At 29.4% G+C, this 26,256-nt stretch overlaps 1 protein-coding gene across 1 annotated transcript in view; it reads left to right on the top strand.

Moving 5' to 3' along the window:
* Positions 1–1,577: 1,577 nt before the first annotated feature.
* The window catches only part of LOC143234667 (hemocytin-like), a 96,809-nt gene continuing 72,130 nt past the window's right edge, over positions 1,578–26,256 (top strand). The window contains exons 1-14 of the mRNA XM_076472203.1: positions 1,578–1,946; positions 4,300–4,365; positions 9,975–10,112; positions 10,924–11,123; positions 12,258–12,396; positions 12,910–12,951; positions 15,798–15,973; positions 19,682–19,828; positions 20,330–20,477; positions 20,730–20,783; positions 21,329–21,550; positions 22,778–22,875; positions 25,244–25,391; positions 25,595–25,870. Coding sequence (XP_076328318.1) covers positions 1,754–1,946; positions 4,300–4,365; positions 9,975–10,112; positions 10,924–11,123; positions 12,258–12,396; positions 12,910–12,951; positions 15,798–15,973; positions 19,682–19,828; positions 20,330–20,477; positions 20,730–20,783; positions 21,329–21,550; positions 22,778–22,875; positions 25,244–25,391; positions 25,595–25,870 — 2,047 coding nt within the window. The 5' untranslated portion in view covers positions 1,578–1,753. The remainder of the gene's footprint in view (positions 1,947–4,299; positions 4,366–9,974; positions 10,113–10,923; positions 11,124–12,257; positions 12,397–12,909; positions 12,952–15,797; positions 15,974–19,681; positions 19,829–20,329; positions 20,478–20,729; positions 20,784–21,328; positions 21,551–22,777; positions 22,876–25,243; positions 25,392–25,594; positions 25,871–26,256) is intronic.

Below are 26,256 nucleotides of genomic sequence, written 5' to 3'. Positions count from 1 at the left end.
GCAAACAACAAAAATATTTACAAGAGGAGCAGCAGAACAGTGATATCAAAAAGAGTTTGAAAGTAGGTGGTTAAGTCCAGACTGAGTTCATGTAGACAAGGCATGACCCATGCCATGCAGATATGGCAAGAATTACTATGGAATAGATTTCTGTGCTCCCTGCAATACACCTAGGTAATGGGTAGTGTTACCAAATTATTAACTGATACCTTTACCAAATCCTTACCCAATAGCCTTTATGATGGCAGTGATCCTTCATATAGCTTCTTTGGCAAAGAAAACAATAGCTGGAAAATTTTTTTATGAAACTGAACCTCTGTTACTCTTATCTTTAGATTAGTAACCTAATCCTAACTTGTTATACCTGAAGATGTCTGTTCTATTGAACAAAGAGTACTTGAGAATACCAACAACAGAACAAGTTAGAAAAATTTAATTATTAGTTTCATACAAGAATATTAAATTATTTGAAAACAATAAATTAATAAGTTTGACTATTAATCTTTTAGAAACTTCTACTAATTTCCCAGCTATTCTTCTTAATATATTTTGTAGTTTGACTGTTAATCGTTTAGAAACTTCTACTGATTTCCCAGCTATTCTTCTAAATATATTTTGTAGTTTGAGTGTTAATCGTTTAGAAACTCCTACTGATTTCCCAACTATTTTTTTAAATATATTTTGTATTTTGACTGTTAATCTTTTAGAAACTTTTACTAATTTCCTAGCTATTCTTCTAAATATATATTTTTTATTATTTCTGCTTTTCATAAAGATAAAATTAAATTTTAACTTTATAATAACATTTGGCGGAACAGTTTTGTGTTTGGTTAAATTTAAGTTTAAAGATGAACATTAAACTGAAGGCATTATCTAATTACTGCTCTATGTTGTTGACTTTAGATTTATAAATACTTAATGTGAACTGAAGGCATTGTCTAAGTACTGTAGTACCTCATTGAATCTCATTTATAGATAAGTACCTAATATGATGGTGTTTTTTTCAGTACATTTTGAACTTAAGTTATAGATGAGTATTTTAAACAGAAGGTATTGTTGATTTTAGTTTGTAGTAAGAGCTGAAGGCACTGTGCTTTAATGTAACAAAAAGATATGGCACACTTACAGGATAAAAAATATTTTGGATTTTGCTAACATTATAGATTGTATTAAAGTCATGTATTAGTGGTTTATCTTTGCAAATAGTTACTTGTGTTCCTGTGCATACACACTTTGACTCTTGAGACATTGGTTTGCTTGTAGCCTTGAAAACTTAACATCCATGTGCAGTGGAAGGTCATTGGAAACTACTTCAAAAATTAACTTATCCATCCATTTTCACAAACATATTTTATTGAAATATATACTTCAAAAGTAGCCATAATTATCAACCATAAACTTATTAAACTGATCAAATCATTGGTCATAATCCTGACCATCAAATTGAGCAACAGAAGAATTTATTCCCAGGTTACCACAAAGCCTAATACAGTATTCTGATTTTATTCTCTGTATAAGTAATTCAGTATTTTATCACTTAACATTTATTGTCCTTATTGCATCAATTATCATTCTTTATTTTCTTCCAGGCAGCACCACTTCAACTTCTTTCCTCAGCACTACTACCCCTCAACCAACCTGTACAAGTGGTTGGACAAAGTGGTTTTCATCTCATATCGTTGATGGTAAAGGAGATTATGAAACACTTCAGAATATCCAATCAAAAGGCTTTAAGTTACCTTGTGAAAGTAATATGATTACAGCAATAGAATGTAGGCCAATTGGAATTCCATCTGGTGTACCAAAACAAAATATTGTTTGTGATATTAAATTAGGATTTATTTGTGAAAATCGGCAAGGGAAGGGAGGCCAAACGTGCTATGATTATGAAGTACGTTTTCTTTGTGAATGTGAAGGAACTACAGTTACTGCAGAAGTAACAACAGGTATTGTGTAGTTCTAGTATTCCTATTCTATTAATATTTGTATCAGTTTACAGTTACAAAATGTGCAAATAGAATGTAGCATCTGTAAAATATGAAATAATATTTACACATAACACTTTAACTTTTTATAACATGTTATAACATCAGATTATACTTTATTATGCAACTTTTGTAACTTGTAACACTACATATGATATTTAAATACTATCCATGACTTGCAACACGTTTGTGGTAGTGCCCTACACTTCAATTTTCTTTATTCATCATTTTCACACATGACATTTAAGTTATACTTCCTTGTATGCATGTTAACTCAATAAATCCTGGTCTATGTGAAAAACAATCAGGTAATCAGACAAAATTACCTGGGCATACATAACTTTATTTAATAAAACTACACTTAAAGTAAACAATAAAGTAACGATGTCCAGAGTATGAAACCGTCTTTAGTGTATGGCAAGTTGGAACAAGCTCACAAAAAATACAAATAATAACACCTGTTGTGAAGAAAAAAGTATCTAACACGTATTTATAGCAGTCTGTGTGATGAAGACAAACTTGTCTGAATGTTTGTTCACAAAGTGAACAAACTGTGCATGCATATTTTAGAGCTAAGGAAGTTAAGAAAGCCCATAGAAATTGCATTTTGTGTGAGATTTATTTTGTTTCAGGAAAGTATAGACAGGTTAGGTGTTGTTCACATAAAATACTTTGTAAATAAAAAAAAGTTGAAACTGAAGCCAGTCATCACATGATGGCAATGTCATTATGCTGTGTAGCATGCTTGTTCCATTTTAAACTTTTACTAAGTAAAAAATACAGCTGATGTATTCTGAATGGAAAAGCCAATGTGCAGTCCAGACTTCTTAGGCAAAGGCCTATCTGTTGAATGCAAAATTTCTTGTACATCTCTCAAAGTTCCATACAGACAAAAGCAACTGTATATTTCATATCGGTGCTGCGTTTTGAATCTTAAAAGGTTGATATGATATTTTGATATGTTTCTTTTTTAATATGCAACATTGTGCATATAATACATTTATATGCTAATTTTGTGGCAGGTAACATCACACACTGTACTTTAATATGTTGTTTTTTTAACACATGATAACATTAGACAAAAATAGCTGCTTGTTAGTATGTAATGCCACATATTATATTCAAATATGAAAATTTTCTAATGTGTAACATAATATATAGTACATTTATGTTCTGTTTTTTTTTAGCATATGACATTACATATAATATTTTAATGTGCTGTTTATGTAATTCAGAACATATTATACAGTAGTTTAATATACTGTTTAATTTAACCTGTTGACTGCCGCTACGGCAGCTCCTATGCTGGTTTTTTTTCAGCAAAATTGAGTAATTTTTAAAACAAAGGAAATATGAACAAAACATGAAACATTAACTCGGCCGTGGCACTGTGTTACCGATCGGCTTGGATGAGTTATCTCGTCCATGGCACTGAACAGGTTAATTTGTAACGTCGTTTATTATAGTTTGACATGTTTATGTAATCTATAACACCTTTTATAATACTTTGATATTATATTTATGTAATCTGTAACACCTTATATAATACTTTGATATTATATTTATGTAATCTGTAACACCTTTTATAATACTCTGATATTACGTTTATGTAATCTGTAACACCTTTTATAACACTTTGATATCACGTTTATGTAATCTGTAACACATTTTATAATACTTTGATATTATATTTATGTAATCTGTAACACCTTATATAATACTTTGATATTATATTTATGTAATCTGTAACACCTTTTATAATACTCTGATATTACGTTTATGTAATCTGTAACACCTTTTATAATACTCTGATATTACGTTTATGTAATCTGTAACACCTTTTATAATACTCTGATATTTTGTTTGTGTAAGAAACTTTAGCTTATTTAGACTGCACAATAAATTTCTCTTATGCATTAAGCCAACTTGCTAAAGAGTTTATGTATGCCAAACAATTTTTCCTTTAAGTTGTATATTGTGTTAGTTTTTTTGTGACTAAAGAAGTTCCCAGTAATACAGTTTAGTTGAAGTTTATGAACAATTCATCATGATATATGTGTACATATACTAAGACCGTATCTGTTGTAACAGCCTATAGCTAGCCAGTGACTTTTTAGGTTTAAAATATCATGCTAGATTAACTTCCAACATGAATCATGACTTGAAAATAAATAATAGAAAGTATACATAGTTTAGACTGGAATATAAACATTATTTATTTGTTTATCTAATTAACCTAGGTTATTTTAAATAAAATCATTTGATCTAATGTGTTTCTCTACAAATTTTGAAGTTATTTGTGTAATTTTTGCAGAGTCTTCTGTAACCTCTCCATTAGTTACTACAGTAGTGATTGTCCCAACAACTCCATCAGTACTTCGTAAGTTTGATCTTTCTTATTTTTTTAAGTAACCAGAACATAGGCTAGTGAAGATAAAATATGCTCTAAATGTTTCAAGATACTCTTTTAAAATACACAGGTCTGTAAAATTAAACATTTCAAAACTGATTAAATTATATAAAAAATAAGAAATGGATATCTTTTAAAGTATACAGGTCTGTAAAATTAAACATGCCAACACTGATTAAATTATATAAAAAATAAGAAATGGATATCTTTTAAAGGACAGTTATGAGATGTCTTCAGTTTTGAAATAAAGTTTATTGATTAATCTCTTATGAACATATTATTGATTGTCACTCTTCTGTTCTACTAGTAAAGAAAACTGTTAATATGATAAAATTCATCACAGTGCACTGGGATCTTAGTATCTGGTTTAAGGAAATGTGCTAACAAATGATACAGATATTATGAGAAGGTGTATTCTGTTAATAAGATAGTATTAACGTAGCACAATAAGCAGGGCAATTGTAATAAAATTATAATGAGATGTTTTGTAAACTTATATTTCTTTTAGTATGTGTTTAATGTTTACTATGTTACCTAAATTTATATTTTAGAAATTTAAGTACATTTTTACTTTTGGGGTAGAGATGCTATATTGTAATAACATAGGCATTAATGATTGTAGCATTTTACATATCCAATATCACTGTGGTTATACCTTGATAAAATGAAATTCTTTTCTGATACTGCATTAAGTCCAGACACTGAGCAAGTAGACATAATTCTAGGTACTGACCGTATAAAAATAAGTCTAGACATTGAGTATATAGAAATAAGACTAGCTACTGAGCATTTAAGGATTACAATGAGATACCTAAAATGTAGGGATTTCATCCAAGCATTGAATATCGAGGACTTACATCCATGTATTGAATATCAAGGGCTTACATCCAAGCATTGAATATCGAGGGCTTACATCCATGTATTGAATATCAAGGGCTTACATCCAAGCATTGAATATCGAGGACTTACATCCATGTATTGAATATCGAGGGCTTACATCCATGTATTGAAAATTGAGGGCTTACATCTATGTATTGAATATCGAGGGCTTACATCCATGTATTGAATATTGAGGGCTTACATCTATGTATTGAATATCGAGGGCTTACATCCAAGCATTGAATATCGAGGGCTTACATCCAAGCATTGAATATCGAGGGCTTACATCCAAGCATTGAATATCGAGGGCTTACATCCAAGCATTGAATATCGAGGGCTTACATCCATGTATTGAATATCGAGAGCTTACATCCAAGCATTGAATATCGAGGGCTTACATCCAAGCATTGAATATTGAGAGCTTACATCCATGTATTGAATATCGAGGGCTTAAATCTATGTATTAAATATCAAGAGCTTACATCCATGTATTGACTATGAAGGGATTACATTCATTTACTAAGTATTTAGAAATTAAGCTTAGATACTCAACATTGTGGAATTATATCCAGATAATAAGCATTTAGGGATTGCATCCAGATGCTAAGCATTTTGAAATTAACCCTCTCACCCTGGGTATCCAATACTGTGCATGACCCAGAGTTTCTTATACTCAAAACTTTGTATAACTATATTTTATCTATGTTATACCAATTAGTATTGTATAAAATCATAGTTAACAATCCATATTGTATTTGTATAAAATCATAGTTAACAATCCATATTGTATTCATATAGAATCATAGTTAACAATCCATATTGTATTCGTATAAAAGTTCTTAATTCTACAATGAAATATGTTTAAAAATCTTGAATTTCCTCTCATATTACAAATATGACACATATTCACTAGGTCTCTTCTTCCTTTTATTTACAATCTTTTTTAAAAGTATAAAATTAAACATATTATTCACTGTAACATTGTTTTTGCTCAAACAAACTGTAAATTCTGTAGTCTTCAATTTTGTTTGGTTACAGAGCTGTCAGTAGATAATCAGAACCTTTCTACCACACCTATCTGTCACATTCTCTCTCTTTTAGGTTATTTTAAGAGTTCTCTCTTATGGTTAATTTATATTACATAAACCCAATAGAAAGGCAAGGATTTCACCTATTAAATAACATATCATACAACACTATATTCTTAAGAAATGATAGTCAGTTTTACTTAGAGTACAAGCAACATTCCTGTGAGAAACTTGAATAATTTGTAACAGTAAGAAAGCCAAAATATTGTGATAGGTAAGGAAAATTAGCTACATTTTGTATGCTGTTAGTCTATGTTATTTGGTGCATTATTTAATTAGATAAACATTATTTAGTGTATTATTATCATTAGTATAAAGAGTAGACTTGAAAGAAAAAAATAAGATTAGGTAAGTACTTTATTTCATGTTTATTCTTTATGTGTAATTATGAAAGTAACTAAAGTGTAAAAATATGGATCTTTTTAGATCAGTTAAAATTAGATGAAATAAAGTAAGTAATAATATTATAATGTTTTCATGAGGCAAGCACACAAACAACAGATGGGTAACATAATTCGATAGTGTAATGTGAGCTGCATGTGCCCTGAGAGTGATTTAAAAGCTTATAATGGCATAGATAGTAGTTAGACATGGCTCAAAGAGCAACCAGAAGAAGAAGGAGGGATAAAATATATATAAATAGATATACACCATTACAAGTTCAAAATAGAATATGTATATATATATATATATATACTATTACAAGTTCAAAATAGAATATGTATATATATATATATATACTATTACAAGTTCAAAATAGAATATGTATATATATATATATATATACTATTACAAGTTCAAAATAGAATATGTATATATATATATATACTATTACAAGTAGAATATATATATATATATATATATACTTCAAAATTATATATATATATATATACTATTACAAGTTCAAAATAGAATATGTATATATATATATACTATTACAAGTTCAAAATAGTATATATATATATATATATACAAGTTCAAAATAGAATATGTATATATATATATATACTATTACAAGTTCAAAATAGAATATGTATATATATATATATATACTATTACAAGTTCAAAATAATATATATATATATAAATAGATATATACTGTTACAAGTCTAAAATAAAAAATATATATGCACAAATAGATACACTATTACAAGTTCAAAATAAGAATATATGTATAAATATATATATATATACACACTATTACAAGTTCAAAATTAAAAAATATATAAATAGATATGTACTATTACAAGTTCAAAATTAAAAAATATATAAATAGATATGTACTATTACAAGTTCAAAATTAAAAAATATATAAATAGATATGTACTATTACAAGGTCAAAATAAAAATATATATATATAGATATATACTATTACAAGTTCAAAATAAAATATATATTAATAGATATATACTATTACAAGTTCAACATAAAATATATCGAGGGCTGTTCAAAATACTGCGGACTGGCGTCATAAAACAAAATGTACTTTATTTAGAAGTTACAGCTCTAAGACCCCTTCAAAGTACTCTCCTCCCAATGCACACACTTATACCAGCGGTGTTTCCACTTGTTGAAACAGTCCTGGTGCAGCTTCTTTTGTAATGTCCTACAGCTCCTTCGTCGCATTTGCCTTAATCTCGGGAATCGTCTCAAATCTTCTTCCTTTCAAGGGTCTTTTGAGTTTGGGGAACAAGAAAAAATCGCAAGGAGCAAGGTCAGGTGAGTAGGGGGGGTGGGGAAGAACAGTGGTCGAGTGTTTGGCCAAAAACTCGCGAGTTCTGAGGCACAAATTTCACAGCAGCGGTGCATCTTCAATTTTTTGGTCAAAATCAAAGATCCAACTGATATCCCACACTCTTCAGCAAGCTCCTGACAGTGAGGCGTCGATTTGCCCGCACCAGGGTGTTGATTTTGTCAGCGTGTGGGTCGTCAGTTGGCGTGGAAGGGCGTCCAGGATGCTCATCATCTTCAATGGACTGTCGACCATCCTTAAAACGTTCATGCCACTTGAAACATGCCGTGCGCTTCATAGCAACATCACCGTAAGCTGTGTTAAGCATAGCAAAGTTTCAGTCGCAGATTTTCCAAGTTTAACACAAAATTTCACAGCAAGTTGTTGCTCCTTCAGGTCATACATTCTGAAATCCGCCAAACGAAAAAATTGCACTTCACTTAAAACTGCGTAGCTAATACACAAATGAAGATATCTGCAGTCAGGAAATGGCGTCATAATCAGCTGATCTGTGCGAACCTAGTGACACCAAGCGGATTTCCCTGGAACCAACTGGAGCCGCGCAATTACATAAAAAAAATGTTCTCAACCCAAACCAGCAGTGTTTACATATATCAGTACAAACCTACTTAAGATAAATGAGTGTACTTTCATGTTACAATCCGAAATAATTCCTGAAAGAGAAGGTAATTTAGGTTTATCAGGTCAATTAAACTGACCAATTCCAATGTCATATAGGGTAGAGGAAATAAATCTGCAAAGACTTTGACAACAAAGAGGTCACATGGTTAGTTAAGTTAGAAGTATTAAATCTACAAAGACTTTAAATGAGTGCAAAGAGGTCATGTGATTGGTAAAGTAAGAAGTATTAAATCTACAAAGACTTTAAATGAGTACAAAGAGGTCACGTGATTGGTTAAGTAAGAAGTATTAAACCTACAAAGACTTTAAATGAGTACAAAGAGGTCATGTGATTGGTTAAGTAAGAAGTATTAAATCTACAAAGACTTTAAATGAGTACAAAGAGGTCATGTGATTGGTTAAGTAAGAAGTATTAAATCTACAAAGACTTTAAATGAGTACACATGATTGGTTAAATTTTACTGACCTATACTAATAGAGTTAAACTTGGGTGCTGAGAATGGAGTGTTAAAAGTACAGGTACCAAACATGAAGGTTTTATGTCTGAATACTGATCATTGAGAAATTTAGTCCATGTATTGAGCATGTAGGATACCAATATTGTGTATGTATAGATTAAGGTGTGTAATGAATTTTGGCCAACATTTGAATATGTTGAGGTTGTGCTCACATATTGAACATTTAGTTGTTATTCAACTTTCTTTTATGTCCAAAAGTAAAGTGTTATTATTAATTGTTGTTAGTCAAAATAAAAAGTTTAAACTTAGAAGAATATATAAATAATGATATTTTCTAATTATTTTGGTTTATTAATTTAACTTAACTATGTTAAATTACATGGTCTATGGCAGGGTTCCCAACCTTTTGCACTTTCATGACATGAAAATGTAATTGATGAAATAAAATTAATGTTATCCCAAGCTACTTCTAACAAGGCTACGTGACTCCCCTGCCAAGGCTTGTGACCCCAGGGTTTGCGACCCCAGCGACCACAGGTTGGGAACCCCTGGTCTATGGGGTCAGTTATTCTGATGTTCATATATTTAATTTTTTAAAATCAAATTCAGAAGTATAGGTGTACAATATCAGTTTGATAGGAAAACGTAATTAGGTTGTTTGACAATGTATTATGAAGACTTTTTATTCAACATTATTAGTTTTATTTCTGCAGAAAATAACTTACTTTTGTTTGTTGTATAATCCAAGCAATTGTACCTTTATCTATTACATATCCTAGCTCCGTGTACTAATTACAAACATCTCATCAGTGGACCAACTCCTCTTCCTGATGAAAACTTGAAAGCTTCAAGTAGTTTAAATTCAAATAGTGAACCACAGAATTCAAGATTAACACTGCAGAAGGGGCCAAATTCAGGTCTGTCATAAAATATAATGTGAATTTTAGGTATAAGATAACACATTAACAGTTTTCAAAACAAAGTGTTAATGTTTGTTTTTTTTCCATCTTATCTATGTTTTTGGTGAAATGTTTCTTTGTTTAAAGTAATAAGATTGAGACATTCTATCAAACAAATAGTACCTTCTCAAGAAATTTAAAAAATAAGTGTGTACTTTGAAAAAAAATCACATTGATAGAGATACATATTGCACTTAAATATTACAGTGTAGAAGAAATTATATTTAGCTCATGCATAGTTCATTACATTTTAGGTTGAGTGGCTAGCATGGGGATGTGAATGCATTATAGGAGTAATGGTCAGATTTCATTATCTGTTCATAAAATTAAATATGGACACTTTTGATTAGCTGCATAATTTTTAGCCTTTTAGCTAAAAATGTTAAGGTCAGTTAGAATGGACAGCCATTATATAGTTTTGAGCAAATTTTTGAAAGGTATAAATACTAATTTTTATATATAGCATACCATGTGTTTTCAGTGTTATTGAAAAATTTAAGTTTCAGAAATTCACTTTTTTGCCCTAATTAATGTGGAAAACTTTCATAATTTATATTACCAAGAATTATACATGTATGTTTTAAAGCTGCTTATTCATGTAATACAAGAAGAAACATCCACTTTTTCATTTCTAATTAACATATTTTTACAAATGTTATACACTCTATTTAATTGGAGGTTGAGAATTAATATGAATAAGCAAAGCTTATTTAGTGCCTTTGTTTAGTATTTATACCTTGTTTGGTAAATATCCAGTTACTTGTTTTAGATGGAGCATGGATCCCTGCTTACTTCGATAAAGATCAGTATCTTGAAGTTGACCTTGGAAAAACCCAGCCTGTATATGGTATCATTGTTAAAGGTCAGGACAAAGGTCAATCATGGGTCACAGCATTTAGGGTTATGTATAGCTCTAATGATCAGTCTTTCTCATTTGTGACAGAATCATCCAATTACAAAGTGGCTAAAGTAAGTGCCAGTTGTTTCTGTAGTTCAGTAATTTTAGAAATAAATGACAACTTGTTTTTTTTCAGTTGAACATTCTTTGTTTCTCTACATAGTTTCTGCAGGATAATTCTACTGAGACACAAATAATAACTGACAGTATGAAACTTTAATTGGTTTAATTAAGATATTCTGTTTAATTCTATAGAGCATTATTCTCAGTATATTGTTGAAAATTAATATTGTTATATATAGTAATCACTATTGAAAGTAAAAACTGAAAAAGCAAAAGTTAAGGTAAAAAAAAACAGATAAATGTTATCCTCTTTGTGACTTACGAATGTTTATGTGCCATCACACATATGCTGTTGAACCTTGCATGCAAGGATATAACATCTTGTCTGTCTTTACAAATTCCAAAGTGAGAGAGCTGCTGTTTCTCATCCAACAGTTATGACCATAAATTAACAGATACAAAGGATAACATTTAAAGTTTATCACCTTAACCTTTCTGTTTCAGTCCTTATTTACAGTAGTATGTGGTTACTATAGATAATTTAAAATATTTGTGATGACAAGAAACCCACTTGAAGTAAAAATGTGTCTCAAGATGGCTGGTATGGGTATTAAGTTACAAACTCTCTTTGTTAACCTAAAGATGACCTTGAAGTTTGAAACATTGTTTTCTACTTTATTTCAATAAAAGTTTTAATACTCATATTAGCCAACTTTAGACACAATTTAAACTTTCAGAAATACGCTTTACCTCATATAATTCCAAATGGAAACTGTAGAGTCAGTTAGAAGTTTCTGTATAAACCAGTTGAAATTTCTTACAATTTTTATGGTATATTTTTAGTATAATGCTCTTAAGAAAACTGCAAAGTGAAACATTGTGTTTCTAATTAAATATTAATAAAAATCAATAACAACAGAATTTGGTATTATAAAGTCGTTTATTTCTAGATATATATATAATACTGAATTCTAGTTTTGGTAGATGAAGAAGAGAAATTACATAATTCTTGTAGATGATCTTTTGGATTCTCCAAGATGTGTTTGGCTTTTCAATATTTAACTTAATGTCATTAAAATTTAATCAGTGATTATACTGAATTGAACATCTTAGATCTAATCATTTCTATCACAAATTTCTAGGTTTTTACAGGCAACTATGATAGTTTTTCAGAGGTAAAACATATATTTGTAAATCCATTTGAAGCAAGATATATTAGAGTTCAACCATTGGAATGGGTCAGACAGATTGCATTACGTTTGGAACTCTTGGGATGTGAAGGTGAGTACAGTATGTGAGTAATTTAAATAGTAATCTCATTTCATGCTCTTAAACAGTTGTTTACAGTGTAGTATAAAATATGTTTATTCCTCTTAACCAGTTGTTTACAGTGTTGTACAAATTGTTATACCTCTTAAACAGTTGTTTACAGTGTTGTATAAAATGTTATACCTCTTAAACAGTTGTTTACAGTGTGGTATAAAATATATTTATACCTCTTAAACAATTGTTTACAGTGTGGTATAAAATATGTTTATACTTCTTAAACAGTTGTTTACAGTGTGGTATAAAATATGTTTATACTTCTTAAACAGTTGTTTACACTGTTGTAAAAAATGTTATACCTCTTAAACAGCTGTTTACAGTGTTGTATAAAATGTTTAGACATGAAATAAAACAGTACCTTAAAAATTGAGCAGTTTATCAAATTATTTTCATTGACTTTAAAGTAGGAAATTGATTAAAAATATTAAATGTTTGTGTGGAATGTAATTTTTGTTCCTTGTTTCTTAGGTATACCCAAACCTTCGACAGTAGCACCAACCCCTTCACCAGGTAAATGTTCATAGAATAAATCTTTAGAATTTTAAATTTTTTTATGATACCTTTGTAAAGCAGGTGTTTCATTTAATATCAAAATGTATTTCAGTCTAATGCTTTAATTTATCTGATTTTTATTTGATGTATGTAAATGAAGATAATGAGTGTGAAGGTATAGGTAGAATACTGAAAACAATTTGGTTTTTCTTCATACATGCAGCACACAATTGTATATATATATATATGTAATGTGTTTTTTAATAGTAATAGACAATGAAGCTATAATATGTTTTTCCTATTACAATAATCTTATTTTCACATCTCTTGTGAAAAAGACATAAAATTAAAACCTACATTTTGCAAGTACTGATAATAATTATCAATTTTCACTAAAAATTAAAAGTTGCTTATTTTCACTCATGAAATAGTTTTAATAGGATTCTTAGTATGTATTCCATCACATGAAGTTCTTTAAAGCTGATATACTGGCATACAAAGCTTCAGAAAATGCAAATAAATACTTAGTAATAAGTAGAATACAGATTTATTATCTTCTTGATTTTAATTTTTGTGACTTACCTGGTATCTATAAAAATGAATTAAAATGCTAAAAACTGAGAAGAGTAATCGAACTTTTTGTAGCTGGTAAAATAACATAAGTAACTGTGTCTAACCTTTTGTAACTGGTACAATAATACAGAAGTAACTGTATCTAACCTTTTGTAGCTGGTAAAATAACAGAAGTAACTGTATCTAACCTTTTGTAACTGATAAAATAACAGAAGTAACTGTATCTAACCTTTTGTAACTGATAAAATAACAGAAGTAACTGTATCTAACCTTTTGTAACTGATAAAATAACAGAAGTAACTGTGTCTAACCTTTTCTAACTGTTACAATAATACAGAAGTAACTGTGTCTAACCTTTTGTAACTGGTACAATAATACAGAAGTAACTGTATCTAACCTTTTGTAACTGTTACAATAATACAGAAGTAACTGTGTCTAACCTTTTGTAACTGGTACAATAATACAGAAGTAACTGTATCTAACCTTTTGTAACTGGTACAATAATACAGAAGTAACTGTATCTAACCTTTTGTAACTGGTACAATAATACAGAAGTAACTGTATCTAACCTTTTGTAGCTGGTAAAATAACAGAAGTAACTGTGTCTAACCTTTAGTAGCTGGTAAAATAAAAGTAACTGTATCTAAGAGAAGTAACTGTGTCAAATCTTTGTAGCTGGTAAAATAACAGAAGCAACTGTGTATGATTATTGTTGTAGATTAACAGAAATAGCTGTGTTCAACCTTTATAGCTGGTAAAATAACAGAAGTAACTGTGTCTAACCTTAGTAGGTGGTTAAATAAAACAAACATAGCCGTGTTGTACCTTTATAGCTGGTAAAGTAACAAATAAATAATTTTGTCTAATCTTTGTTGCTGGTTATTTAATACAGAAGTAGCTGTATCCAATCTTTGTCCCTGTTTATCTAACACAAAAATAGCTGTATACAATTTTTGTTGCTAGTTATACAACACAGAAATAGCTGTATCCAATCTTTGTCACCGTTTATCTAACACAAAAATTGCTGTATCCAATCTTTGTTGCTAGTTATACAACACAGAAATAGCTGTATCCAATCTTTGTCACCGTTTATCTAACACAAAAATTGCTGTATCCAATCTTTGTTGCTAGTTATACAACACAGAAATAGCTGTATCCAATCTTTGTCACTGTTTATTTTACACAGAAATACCTGTATCCAGTCTTTGTTTCTAGTTATATAACACAGAAATATATCACATGCATCCAATTTTGTTGCTACTTATCTAACACAGAAATAGCTGTATCCAGTCTTTGTTGCTGGTTATATAATCCAGAAATAGCTGTATCCAGTGTTTGTTGCTAGCTGTATCCAGTTTTTGTTGTAGTTATCTAATACAGAAATAGCTGTATCCAGTCTTTGTTGCTGGTTATATAATGCAGAAATACCTGTATCCAGTCTTTGTTGCTGGTTATATAATGCAGAAATACCTGTATCCACTCTTTGTTGTTAGTTATCTAATACAGAAATAGCTTTATCCAGTCTTTGTTGGTGGCTAGCTAACACAGAAGTAGCTGTATCTAATCTTTGTTTTAGTTATATAAATAACTGAGTCTAATCTTTATTGCTGGTTAGTTTGTGTGGCTAGCTAACACAGAAGTAGCTGTATCTAATCTTTGTTTTTAGTTATATAAATAACTGAGTCTAATCTTTATTGCTGGTTAGTTTGTGTGGCTAGCTAACACAGAAGTAGCTGTATCTAATCTTTGTTTTTAGTTATATAAATAACTGAGTCTAATCTTTATTGCTGGTTAGTTTGTGATAGTTATTTTCAAGTTTTTGTGCTCATTACCATCAAAGTAGCTTTTTGAGTCTTTCTTGCTTATTGACACAAAAGTAAATATACAATACAGTTTCTTGTACACTGAGTAACTAGCATAATAATATTGGTGCTGTAATGTAATTGAAACAAACAATTTATGTTTTGTAATTAAATTGTATTTTGTTTCTTAATGCTGTTTTTCTTAACCTTGTTGGTTTAGAAACTTGTATTTATTAGTTATTAGGTCAAATTTAGTATAGATATATTTATATAGCTTACTTTAATTTTGAAATGAAAAATAATTATTTAACAGAAATTTTCCTTTTTTTTTCCTTAAAAAGTCTACAAAGCTATGGCTTTATAAAGTACTGGAAACCAGTGTAATAAACTCATTACACAGAAATATTTAAAGATTAATAAATATTATTATGTTGCTTGTGTTTAATTTCACAAAATACAGTAATGATTCTTTAACCACTCTCTGAATAGTATGTCAAGATAAAATGGGATTAGAGAATGGTAGAATAACACCTGATCAGGTCAGAGTTACTTCTTCTAAAGGACCAAACTTTGGGCCTTCTGCAATTGCACTAAACTCACTTGCAACAAAAGGTTCAGCTGGAGGGTGGGTAGCTAAGGAAGAGGATTCAAACCAGTTCGTTGAGGTAAAAGTATCTTGAAATATCTTTTCTACTTTCTAATAAGAATACCAAAATATTGTATTTTTTGTGATTCTTATGTGGTTTGAAAGATTAAGGTGTTATGAAGAATGTAAGTCGTAAAAGTACACAAGTATGTAAATTGCTTCAAACACAGTGAAGACTTATAAAACACTAATTTTCAACATTTGTCTTTTATTTAAAATACACTAAACTGTAAATGTTATTCCATTACAGATATCCTCTTAAAACTGTTATCTGTGATTTGTCTTTGCACAGATAGTTTTATTTATGGTATTTTCTACAGATAGAATTGTATGCCATCATGTCTAACATAGCTAGAAAGACTCAGTATTGAAAGAAATGCCATCACTGTAGAGACTTCATGGACAATAGATGCATTTACAATTTTATTTATAAATTTCTACTCCTTTAAATAAGCAATGATATGAGTAACAGAGATACAAACGCGTGCTGTTCAATGATCTGAGTAACAGAGATACAAACACGTGCTGTTCGATGATCTGAGTAACAGAGATATAAACAAGTGTTGTTCGATGATCTGAGTAACAGAGATACAAACACGTGCTGTTCGATGATCTGAGTAACAGAGATACAAACACGTGCTGTTCCATGATCTGAGTAACAGAGATACAAACACGTGCTGTTCGATGATCTGAGTAACAGAGATACAAACACGTGCTGTTCGATGATCTGAGTAACAGAGATACAAACACGTGCTGTTCGATGATCTGAGTAACAGAGATACAAACATGTGCTGTTCAGTATGAAATTTTTGCACTGATGTTTGGCTTATTGGTTTCATTTATTTTCCAGTTTTTGGTGTTTAATACCTGTAATTATAAGTATGGTGTAGACATTGTAAACATTTTGGTATAAACTTTGTGTTATATAGTAATCTGCTGACCATTTGATATATTGTATGTATATACTTACACTACTTTTTTGATAAATATTTAATTAAGACATAATAAATTTATAAATGATATAAGTCTTCCCAATTTTACCTGTATTTCAAAGGAAAAGTCTGAAAATTATCTTTCTAAGTGTGTTTTATAACAGTAAACTTAACATTTTGTATATAAATAATTTGAAGTTATAGCAAACAAAATTGCGTGAGGCATTTTACTGAAATCAATTGTTTTAATATTCCATTTCATTGAAAGTATTGTTCTCACATATGTTTCAACATGTACTAGACATTTTACTGAAAGTAGTGTTTCAGTATATGTTTCAAACATGCATTAAACATTTTACTGAAAACTTTGCTTCAATATGTTTCAAACATGCACTAGATATTTTACTAAATGTATTGATTCAGTATATGTTTCAAACATGCACCAGACATTTTAATAAAAGTATTGATTCAGTATATGTTTCAAACATGCACCAGACATTTTAATAAAAGTATTGTTTCAGTATGTATTTCAAATATGCACTAGACTTTTGCTGAAAATATTGTTTCAGTATATGTTTCAAAGTTGCACTAGACATTTTACTAAAAGTATTGTTTTCATATATGTTTCAAACATGCACTAGACATTTTACTGAAAGTATTATTTCAATATATGTTTTAAAGTTGCACTAGACATTTTACTAAAAGTATTATTTCAATATATGTTTCAAAGTTGCACTATACATTTTACTGAAAATTTTGTTTCAGTATATGTTTCAAAGATGCACTAGACATTTTAGTGAAAAATTTCAGTATATGTTTTAAACATGTACCACACATTTTACTCTATTGTTTCAAAATATGTTTCTCACATGCACTAGACATTTTAATAAAAGTATTGTTTCAGTATTTGTTTCAAAGGTGTTCTAGACATTTTGCTGAAAATATTGTTTTGTTATATGTTTCAAACATGCACTAGATATTTTACTAAATGTATTGATTCAGTATATGTTTCAAACATGCACTAGATATTTTTCTAAATGTATTGATTCAGTATATGTTTCAAACATGCACTAGATATTTTACTAAATGTATTGATTCAGTATATGTTTCAAACATGCACTAGTTATTTTACTAAATGTATTGATTCAGTATATGTTTCAAACATGCACTAGATATTTTACTAAATGTATTGATTCAGTATATGTTTCAAACATGCACTAGATATTTTTCTAAACGTATTGTTTTGTTATATGTTTCAAACATGCACTAGATATTTTACTAAATGTATTGATTCAGTATATGTTTCAAACATGCACTAGTTATTTTTCTAAATGTATTGATTCAGTATATGTTTCAAACATGCACTAGATATTTTACTAAATGTATTGATTCAGTATATGTTTCAAACATGCACTAGTTATTTTTCTAAATGTATTGATTCAGTATATGTTTCAAACATGCACTAGATATTTTACTAAATGTATTGTTTTGTTATATGTTTCAAACATGCACTAGATATTTTACTAAATGTATTGATTCAGTATATGTTTCAAACATGCACTAGTTATTTTACTGAAAGTTGTTTTAGAAGTACACCTTCACAGCTGCAGATGTGATTTGTATGAATAACTTTCAAGTTGTATCTCACAGAATGTTCCATAATTCTTGATGATGAGAAACCCAATTGAAATAAAAATATATCTCAGATAAGCTGCTGTGGGTATTAACACTTTTATTGATAAGCAAAGAATGATGTTTTGTCCTTCCCAGGTCATGTTTGGGTTAAAAATGAGATGCAATGTTCCGTAATGCCTTTAAGAGTCCACTTTTCCTCATTAATCCAAGTTTGTGGGGATGTGGTCCATATGTGCTTTCCAGAGTGTCATTCAACATCATGTTGTGTTTGATGTGAAAGTTATCAGATGTTAATTTGACCTTGCATTTCTGGTTTAGTAACATATTATCTTAGAAGAGGGTAAGTATCAGGTAAAATATAGTGGGATGCTGAAAAACATTAGGTTTGTATCTGAAAGTTACTAGAGGTTTTGCATGTGTAATGTGCAAACTGTAAGATGTAATTTTATTCTTCACATGTATTTCACCTTTCTATCCAACTTTTCTGAGTCACTGACAGCATCCAATCCATACATGTCACAAGTACAAGTATTTTTGAACATATTTATTGCATACAACTGACTTGCATATTCTACTTAAAGCTTTCCATATTTTATGTAAATACAACAGTAATTTTGAAAATTATATTTGATATTACTTCTCCAGTATGGGACCAAATTTGTTCATGTTGCATTAAAGCTGATTCAACTTTCAAATGTTGTCAGTTAATGTTTTAACCAAAGTTGATGTACATTATTCGTGTTTGCTGCAGTATTGTGTATCACCACCTTTAGCCTATACATGATTCAGTTCTTTCTGTTTTATTACTGAAATGTATTTTATAATGCTAATTTTGAAAATTCACCTTTTATACAGCTTCATTTTTATATAATTTATTTTATTAATTAAAGAAAGTTAAATAAGTTTTATCAAACTTAAAAGGGGCTTAGATGGAGTACAGTAATACTAACAGTTTAAATTAAGACTTAATTTAAAGTGTGGCTACATGTGCATGGCATGTATGTAAATCCAGTTCAAAGTAATGTTGCGTCTCCTTTTTAAATTATTATGACAGGAAAAGTAGATATTATATATGTATGTGTTATTTTTTGTAGTTCATAAAATGTTCAGGATATTCTAACATACTATTTAATGACAGAAAATATTTTAAATATTTTAAGATCAACCTTCTGGCACCCAAGAACCTGACTGGTTTAATCACACAAGGACGTAATGGAATATCCCAGTGGGTCACTTCTTACTACATTGCTTACAAGAGTACTAAAGATGCCCCCTACAATTATTTATTAGAGAATAAAAAACCAAAGGTAAATTATTCATTTTTCACTTTGCACGTATCTTTTTAGGATGATAATGAAATATAGCTTTACTTGTTTTTCACATTATTCATATTCTTAGCATAAGTTGACATAATCATTATGTTGTATCTCTTGTTAGCATAAGTTGACATAATCATTATGTTGTATCTCTTGTTAGCACAAGTTGACATAATCATTACGTTGTATCTCTTGTTAGTACAAGTTGACATAATCATTATGTAGTACCACTGGTTGGCATAAATTAAAATAATTAAAGCACTGTTATATGGCATTAGTTAATTAACAGTGTATCTCTTTTAGAAAAAAATTCAACTACAGGTATATCATTTAATAAGATTTCCCAAATATTTTGAAATGATGTACACTTTTTTCTTTAACTTTTAATACTGTCAAATAGGATTTTAATTTATTATTAAAACTCTTCTGCTGATTGTGAAACATCTTTTCAAAGATTACTGTGGCTCAGATCTGGATTTCATTTGTTTTCAGATCTTTGCTGCTAACTTTGACAGTGATACGCAAGTTACAAACTACTTTCCAAAAATGATTAGGGCTCAGTTTCTTCATATTCATCCTTTCAGATGGCATAATTGGATAGCAATGCGCCTCGAACTTCTTGGTTGCTTTGAGGCGACAAGTAAGTTGTACAATTAGAAGAATATTTATATAGGACTTGTATCTGGGTTAAATTTGTGTACTGTGTAATATTTTGTTTATAACTATTAAGCAATTTTTTATGTTAACTCTAATTTGACAAACAATAATAGAAAATAAGATTAACAGATAAGTGTAATTGACTTAAAGACTTATCTTTTTCCTGACTTAAATAGATTACTTGCCTGTAATGTTGACTGTTGTCTTGAGTAATGATATAACTTTATTTTTTCAGCTGAAGTTATTTCTGAACTTCCAGTTACTTCAACTACCCCTTTCATTATTTCTAGTAAGTTTTGTATTGTGAAAATATCACAAATAAGTAAAAAAACAGAGAGTTGGAAATATACATTATTTATAATCAACAACTTGAAATTGAAATTGTATTTAAATTTAAGTTCATAAAAGTTTGTACAGATAGATTAAATACATGTAGGATTAATAAAAATACAGAATCCTCTAACAACACTTTCAAAGTGGTAATTTCCAACATTGGAGGTAAACTATTGAAGAAAGGTCCACCTTTCAAGAACACTTGGTTTATAGGGTCCTGTATTTTTGTCTTAAATTGGTTTTATTTTAGATTAACATGTTCTTTTAACATCATAATGTAGTTTTAGTTCCAGGCTACAGTGCAATTTATAAAAATAAATTTAACATGATTAAGTAGTTTCTAAATGTGAAAAGAGTATTTATGAATTATAAGTATTGTTTCTTTATTAACAAGATATTAATATCTTAAAGAAACTCCTATACATGTTATTTAAAATGTCACAATGGTACCTTCAGTACAAAAAAAATATTTTTTTTGGTTTAAGATATTATTATTTTCAGAATGTAAGGAACCAATGGGACTAGAGAATGGTCAGATTCAAACAGGTGATATACTCGTGTCATCCTCTCTGAGTCCCCAGAGTGGCTCTAATCGTATTCGACTCAATACTGAGTCTGGTGCAGATGGGACTGGAGGATGGGTAGCAAAAGTGAATGATCAGAAACAGTTTGTTGAAATCAGTTTTCCTTCTATAAGAGAGTTGTCTGGAATTATAACTCAGGGTAAGAAAAATAACTTTAGTTTAGGAACATTTGAACATGTAGATGTCATGATACTTTAGCTTTATGTCTTAGCTCTCTAACCCTGGATATCCTTTGCTGCACATGACAGAATGTTTAGTGTCTCACATCCAACATTTTATCTATGTTATACCAATTAGTATAGTATAAAATCATAGTTAACAATCCATATTGTATTCATATATAAGTTTAAGTTCTTAATTGTACAAGGAAATATTTTTTTTAAAATCCTTAATTTCCATCATCTCTTAAAAGAGTTAGAAATTCAACATAAATTACTCACTATAGAGTAATTATTACTTAGCAAACTATACTTTTTATAGCCTTCAATTTTACTTGGTTACAGATCTGTCAGTAGATAATCAGAACCTTTCTACCACATCCATCTGTCACATTGTCTCGTTTTTAGATTATTTTAAGAGTTCCTCTTGTGTTTAATTTATATTACATAAACTTAATTGAAAGTCAAGGATTTCATCTGTTAAATGACATATCATAAAACACTGTATTCTTAAGAAACAATGGTCAGTTTCACTTTAGGATATTTTAGGGATTACACAAAGGAAACTTCAGATTTTTTTATGAGGAACAGTATTTTTAATTTTAAAGTGCATGTTACTTTTCACAAAGAATATTCAAACCAAATACTCAATATATTCATGAACAAATCTTTATTTTACTAAAACTACTTCACTAAAAATATGATACATATGTTTTGTATGTAAAAGACACAATGTTTACTAAAACACTGCTTAATTTTCTGAAGATGTACACAATATACTGAAAGTTAGAAGCATTAAATCTGCAGACTTTAAATGAGTGCAAAGAGGTCACATGATTGGTCAAGTAAGAAGTATTAAATCTACAAAGACTTTAAATGAGTACAAAGAGGTCATGTGATTGGTTAAGTAAGAAGTATTAAATCTACAAATACTTTAAATAAGTACAAAAAGGTCACGTGACTGGTCAAATTGATCAAGCCTGTGTTGAAATAGTTCAATCAGTCATGGATATGTTATATTTTAGCTTTATATCTTAAACCAGTCATATAGATTTGATTGTATTTCAACTTATGTGTTACACACATTACTTACCATTGTTAAATTTTGAAGTATTTTAGTACACTTGAAGACTTAGAATTTTATTTTTGGAGTTTTTGTATAGTTTTTATACAATTTTTAAAATTGTTACTTGATTTCTGCTAATTAGGCCGTGAAGATGCAGATAATTGGGTAACAAATTTTGCTGTTTTCTATACTATTGATCATAAGAAGTGGACTAGTGCCAGAAACATTGTTGGTAATGAGGTAAATAGCTACATTTTCTAAATGTTTGAAAATATTTAGATTTTTTTTTTATTTGATGGGTCTTATTGCTATGTAATAAAACCCTTTAAATGCAGTAATTATGTAAAATGCAGTTTAGTTGCAAGCTCACAGTTTCATAATCTCAAGGAGTTTTACAATAAAAGTAAAGAACACCTAGAGCCCAGTTATTACAACATTTATTACAACTTTACTGGTAACTTTTACTTAGTTTTAAATTTTTATATAATTCCAAAGATATTCCTGATCTTTATACAAGAAAAGTTATTCACATGCATCTAATGAGTATTCACAGAGAACTCAAGCAGAAAAATAACTTTGAGCCTGCAAATGAATGATATTATATTCAGTTGATTAATTATTCTTTTGGTTAAACTAACTTTTTATTCATACTTGAAGTTCTATCAGTACTTAATCTGTCTTTGTAGGAAGATGTGTACTAATTTATTCAGTTCAATGTGAAAAATGATCCTGTGTGATTAAGTTACATCTTGATTTGTGTCAGAAGAAATTGTAGATGAATAACTCACAAACACTCATTTCTAACAAAATATTTATCTAACTCACACTCGTGTTAATTTGAAACTATATCCAGATGTTTCCAACCAAAGAATTTGTTACACTTCAGTACTTCTAAACCTACTATTTCTTGACTTTGTTCATTCTTAATGTGGAAATGTCTCATGATGGAGGTATTGTAAGGTATTATTTTGTGGCAAGGTTAAGTTTTCACTAAATCAGAAAAACTGTTTGTGAAATTAAAATTGTTTTATTACATAGTTACCACTACATACATGTAGGTGTAAATAAATTTTCTGTTTTATGATTGTCTATACAAATCACAATTGTTTTACATAAGTAAAATTTAGAATGTACCTTTCATGAAGATATAAACAATTATATAGTTAATATACTTAACTTCATTATATAATACTTCATCCACTAAATGTCTTTTCCTGTGTTTTTAGTGATTGGTGTTATTGAATTTTGTTTGGTGATGACATACTCTTCTAATTTGCTCTGTCTGCCGAGATGAAACATTTTTAGTTGTGTTTATTAATGAATTTGGTATAAACATTGTATAACGAGAAAATACACAATATTTTCCTGTTCTGACAGCAGTGTTAACTTTGTACCAGTTTATGTCAATATTGTTTTGTACAAGAGGATTACATTTGTAGTCACTATCTGTGTATGAAAAGAGTTTTACAAAGACCCTAGCTGATATAAACAAAAGTCACTAAGACTGAACCTTTCTCACAGTTTAGTAGAATATTGTTACAGCTACGTGCCGTTTTTACATGAAATATGGTGTATTTTATTACTGAATGTTTTTATTATTTTCTTTACTAGAGGTAGTATTCTCTCCTTTTTACTTCTACTTCTGGTTTTGTTTAACACCTTACTCACACCATATTATTAGTAACAGGTTGTAAACAAGCACAGATTTCACATCTACTTCTGGTTTTGTTTAACACCTTACTCACACCATATTATTAGTAACAGGTTGTAAACAAGCACAGATTTCACATTTACTTCTGGTTTTGTTTAACACCTTACTCACACCATATTATTAGTAACAGGTTGTAAACAAGCACAGATTTCACATCTACTTCTGGTTTTGTTTAACACCTTACTCACACCATATTATTAGTAACAGGTTGTAAACAAGCACAGGTTTCACATCTACTTCTGGTTTTGTTTAACACCTTACTCACACCATATTATCAGTAACAGGTTGTAAACAAGCACAGATTTCACATCTACTTCTGGTTTTGTTTAACAACTTACTCACACCATATTATTAGTAACAGGTTGTAAACAAGCACAAATTTCACATCTACTTCTGGTTTTCTTAGACTAAAAAAAATGTCAGACTCTTCATAGTTCACCTTCTACCTCCAGATGATCAATGAAAATCTAAAAATATGTGTTTCTTTTGACAATTATAGGATTCCATACAATTATACTATGGAACAGTGGATAGTTTCTATAGTTACAGAAACTGACACTTAGGGCTGAATATCGTACACAACCTTGACTGTCTTTAGGATGTTTGAAATTATAAATTAATAAAAATTGTATATACATCAAATACATTAATGGACTGTAGGGTATGTGTTATCTTCATACTACAAGTATGTTTAATATATGTATTAGTATTTTTATTTGGTTTTATTTAATTTAAGAACTCGTATAAAAACATAATATATCTCAAAAATATTTAGTACCATACACATTTGCATACAAATTTTCATGTTTTGATTGACAGAACATATTTTGGCAATTGAAAAACTAAAATTTTGCCAATTGCAGTTCTTACGATTGATTTGTATTCTTCTTTCTAAAGGTTTTCAAAGGAAATACTGACCGCAATTCTTTAGTTTACAATTTATTTAACACTTCAGTTAGTGCTGTAGCTGTCAGAATTGTACCTTTGGAATTTTACGGAGGAATTAGCATGAGATTGGAATTACTTGGCTGCTTTGAACCTTATGGTGAGTTCTGCAGTGAAATCTTCAATTTATTTTAAAATAGAGGCATGTCAGCTAGGAAATATTAAGAGATTGTTCTATTTTTAATCAAACAATTATAAATAAACTATAATATGTTGGATTTTATTTTGATTATTTTATACTGACAGTGAAAGACCTCAAGATTTAGTTTGCTTACTTTGCCTTCTATTTGTTCTTTTATTTAGAAACATGTATAAGATACGGTCCTTGGATCAGTTTGAGTACTCCGAAACCTGGAAATGTTGGGGACCAAGAGCCAATAAAAAAGATTGTAGGTGTCAGTGGTGGTTGTCTCAATCCAGTACGTATTCAGTGTCGGGAATATGTAACACATAAAGATTACTCTACTATGCAACAAAAAGTGACCTGTGACCTATCTAGAGGGCTTTTGTGTCGAAACCAGGACCAGTCACAAAACTACTGTTTTAACTATGAAGTGAGAATAGGTTGTTGGATCTGTGGTAAGTGCATGGTTAATAATTATATTGTATCTTTTTATAGCAAAACTGATTTTATTTAACTTTGACACTCACAGAAATATCACATATCTCAGAGGTGAAAAGAATGGAATATTCCACTATGGTATGAGTAAATTAAAAGGAGGAAAAAAGACTTGTGATAGAAACTGGTAAATGATGTTTTAATTTTCACAATGTTCCTTGTTATGATGCTCTTGTAGTGATTTTAAACTTTGATGGAACAGAAGGTTTGATACACCAAAGGTTTATCAAACAAATAATGATGGACATGAACATCATCCAACAGACCTAAAGATGTATACCTTAATATTTTAAAAATAAGATAACATTATTAAATATATCATTGTAAATAAAAATAATAATTACAA

This window comes from Tachypleus tridentatus, chromosome 12, assembly GCF_004210375.1.
Source record: "Tachypleus tridentatus isolate NWPU-2018 chromosome 12, ASM421037v1, whole genome shotgun sequence".
NCBI lineage: Eukaryota > Metazoa > Arthropoda > Merostomata > Xiphosura > Limulidae > Tachypleus > Tachypleus tridentatus.
This window is presented reverse-complemented; position numbering and strand designations above follow the sequence as displayed.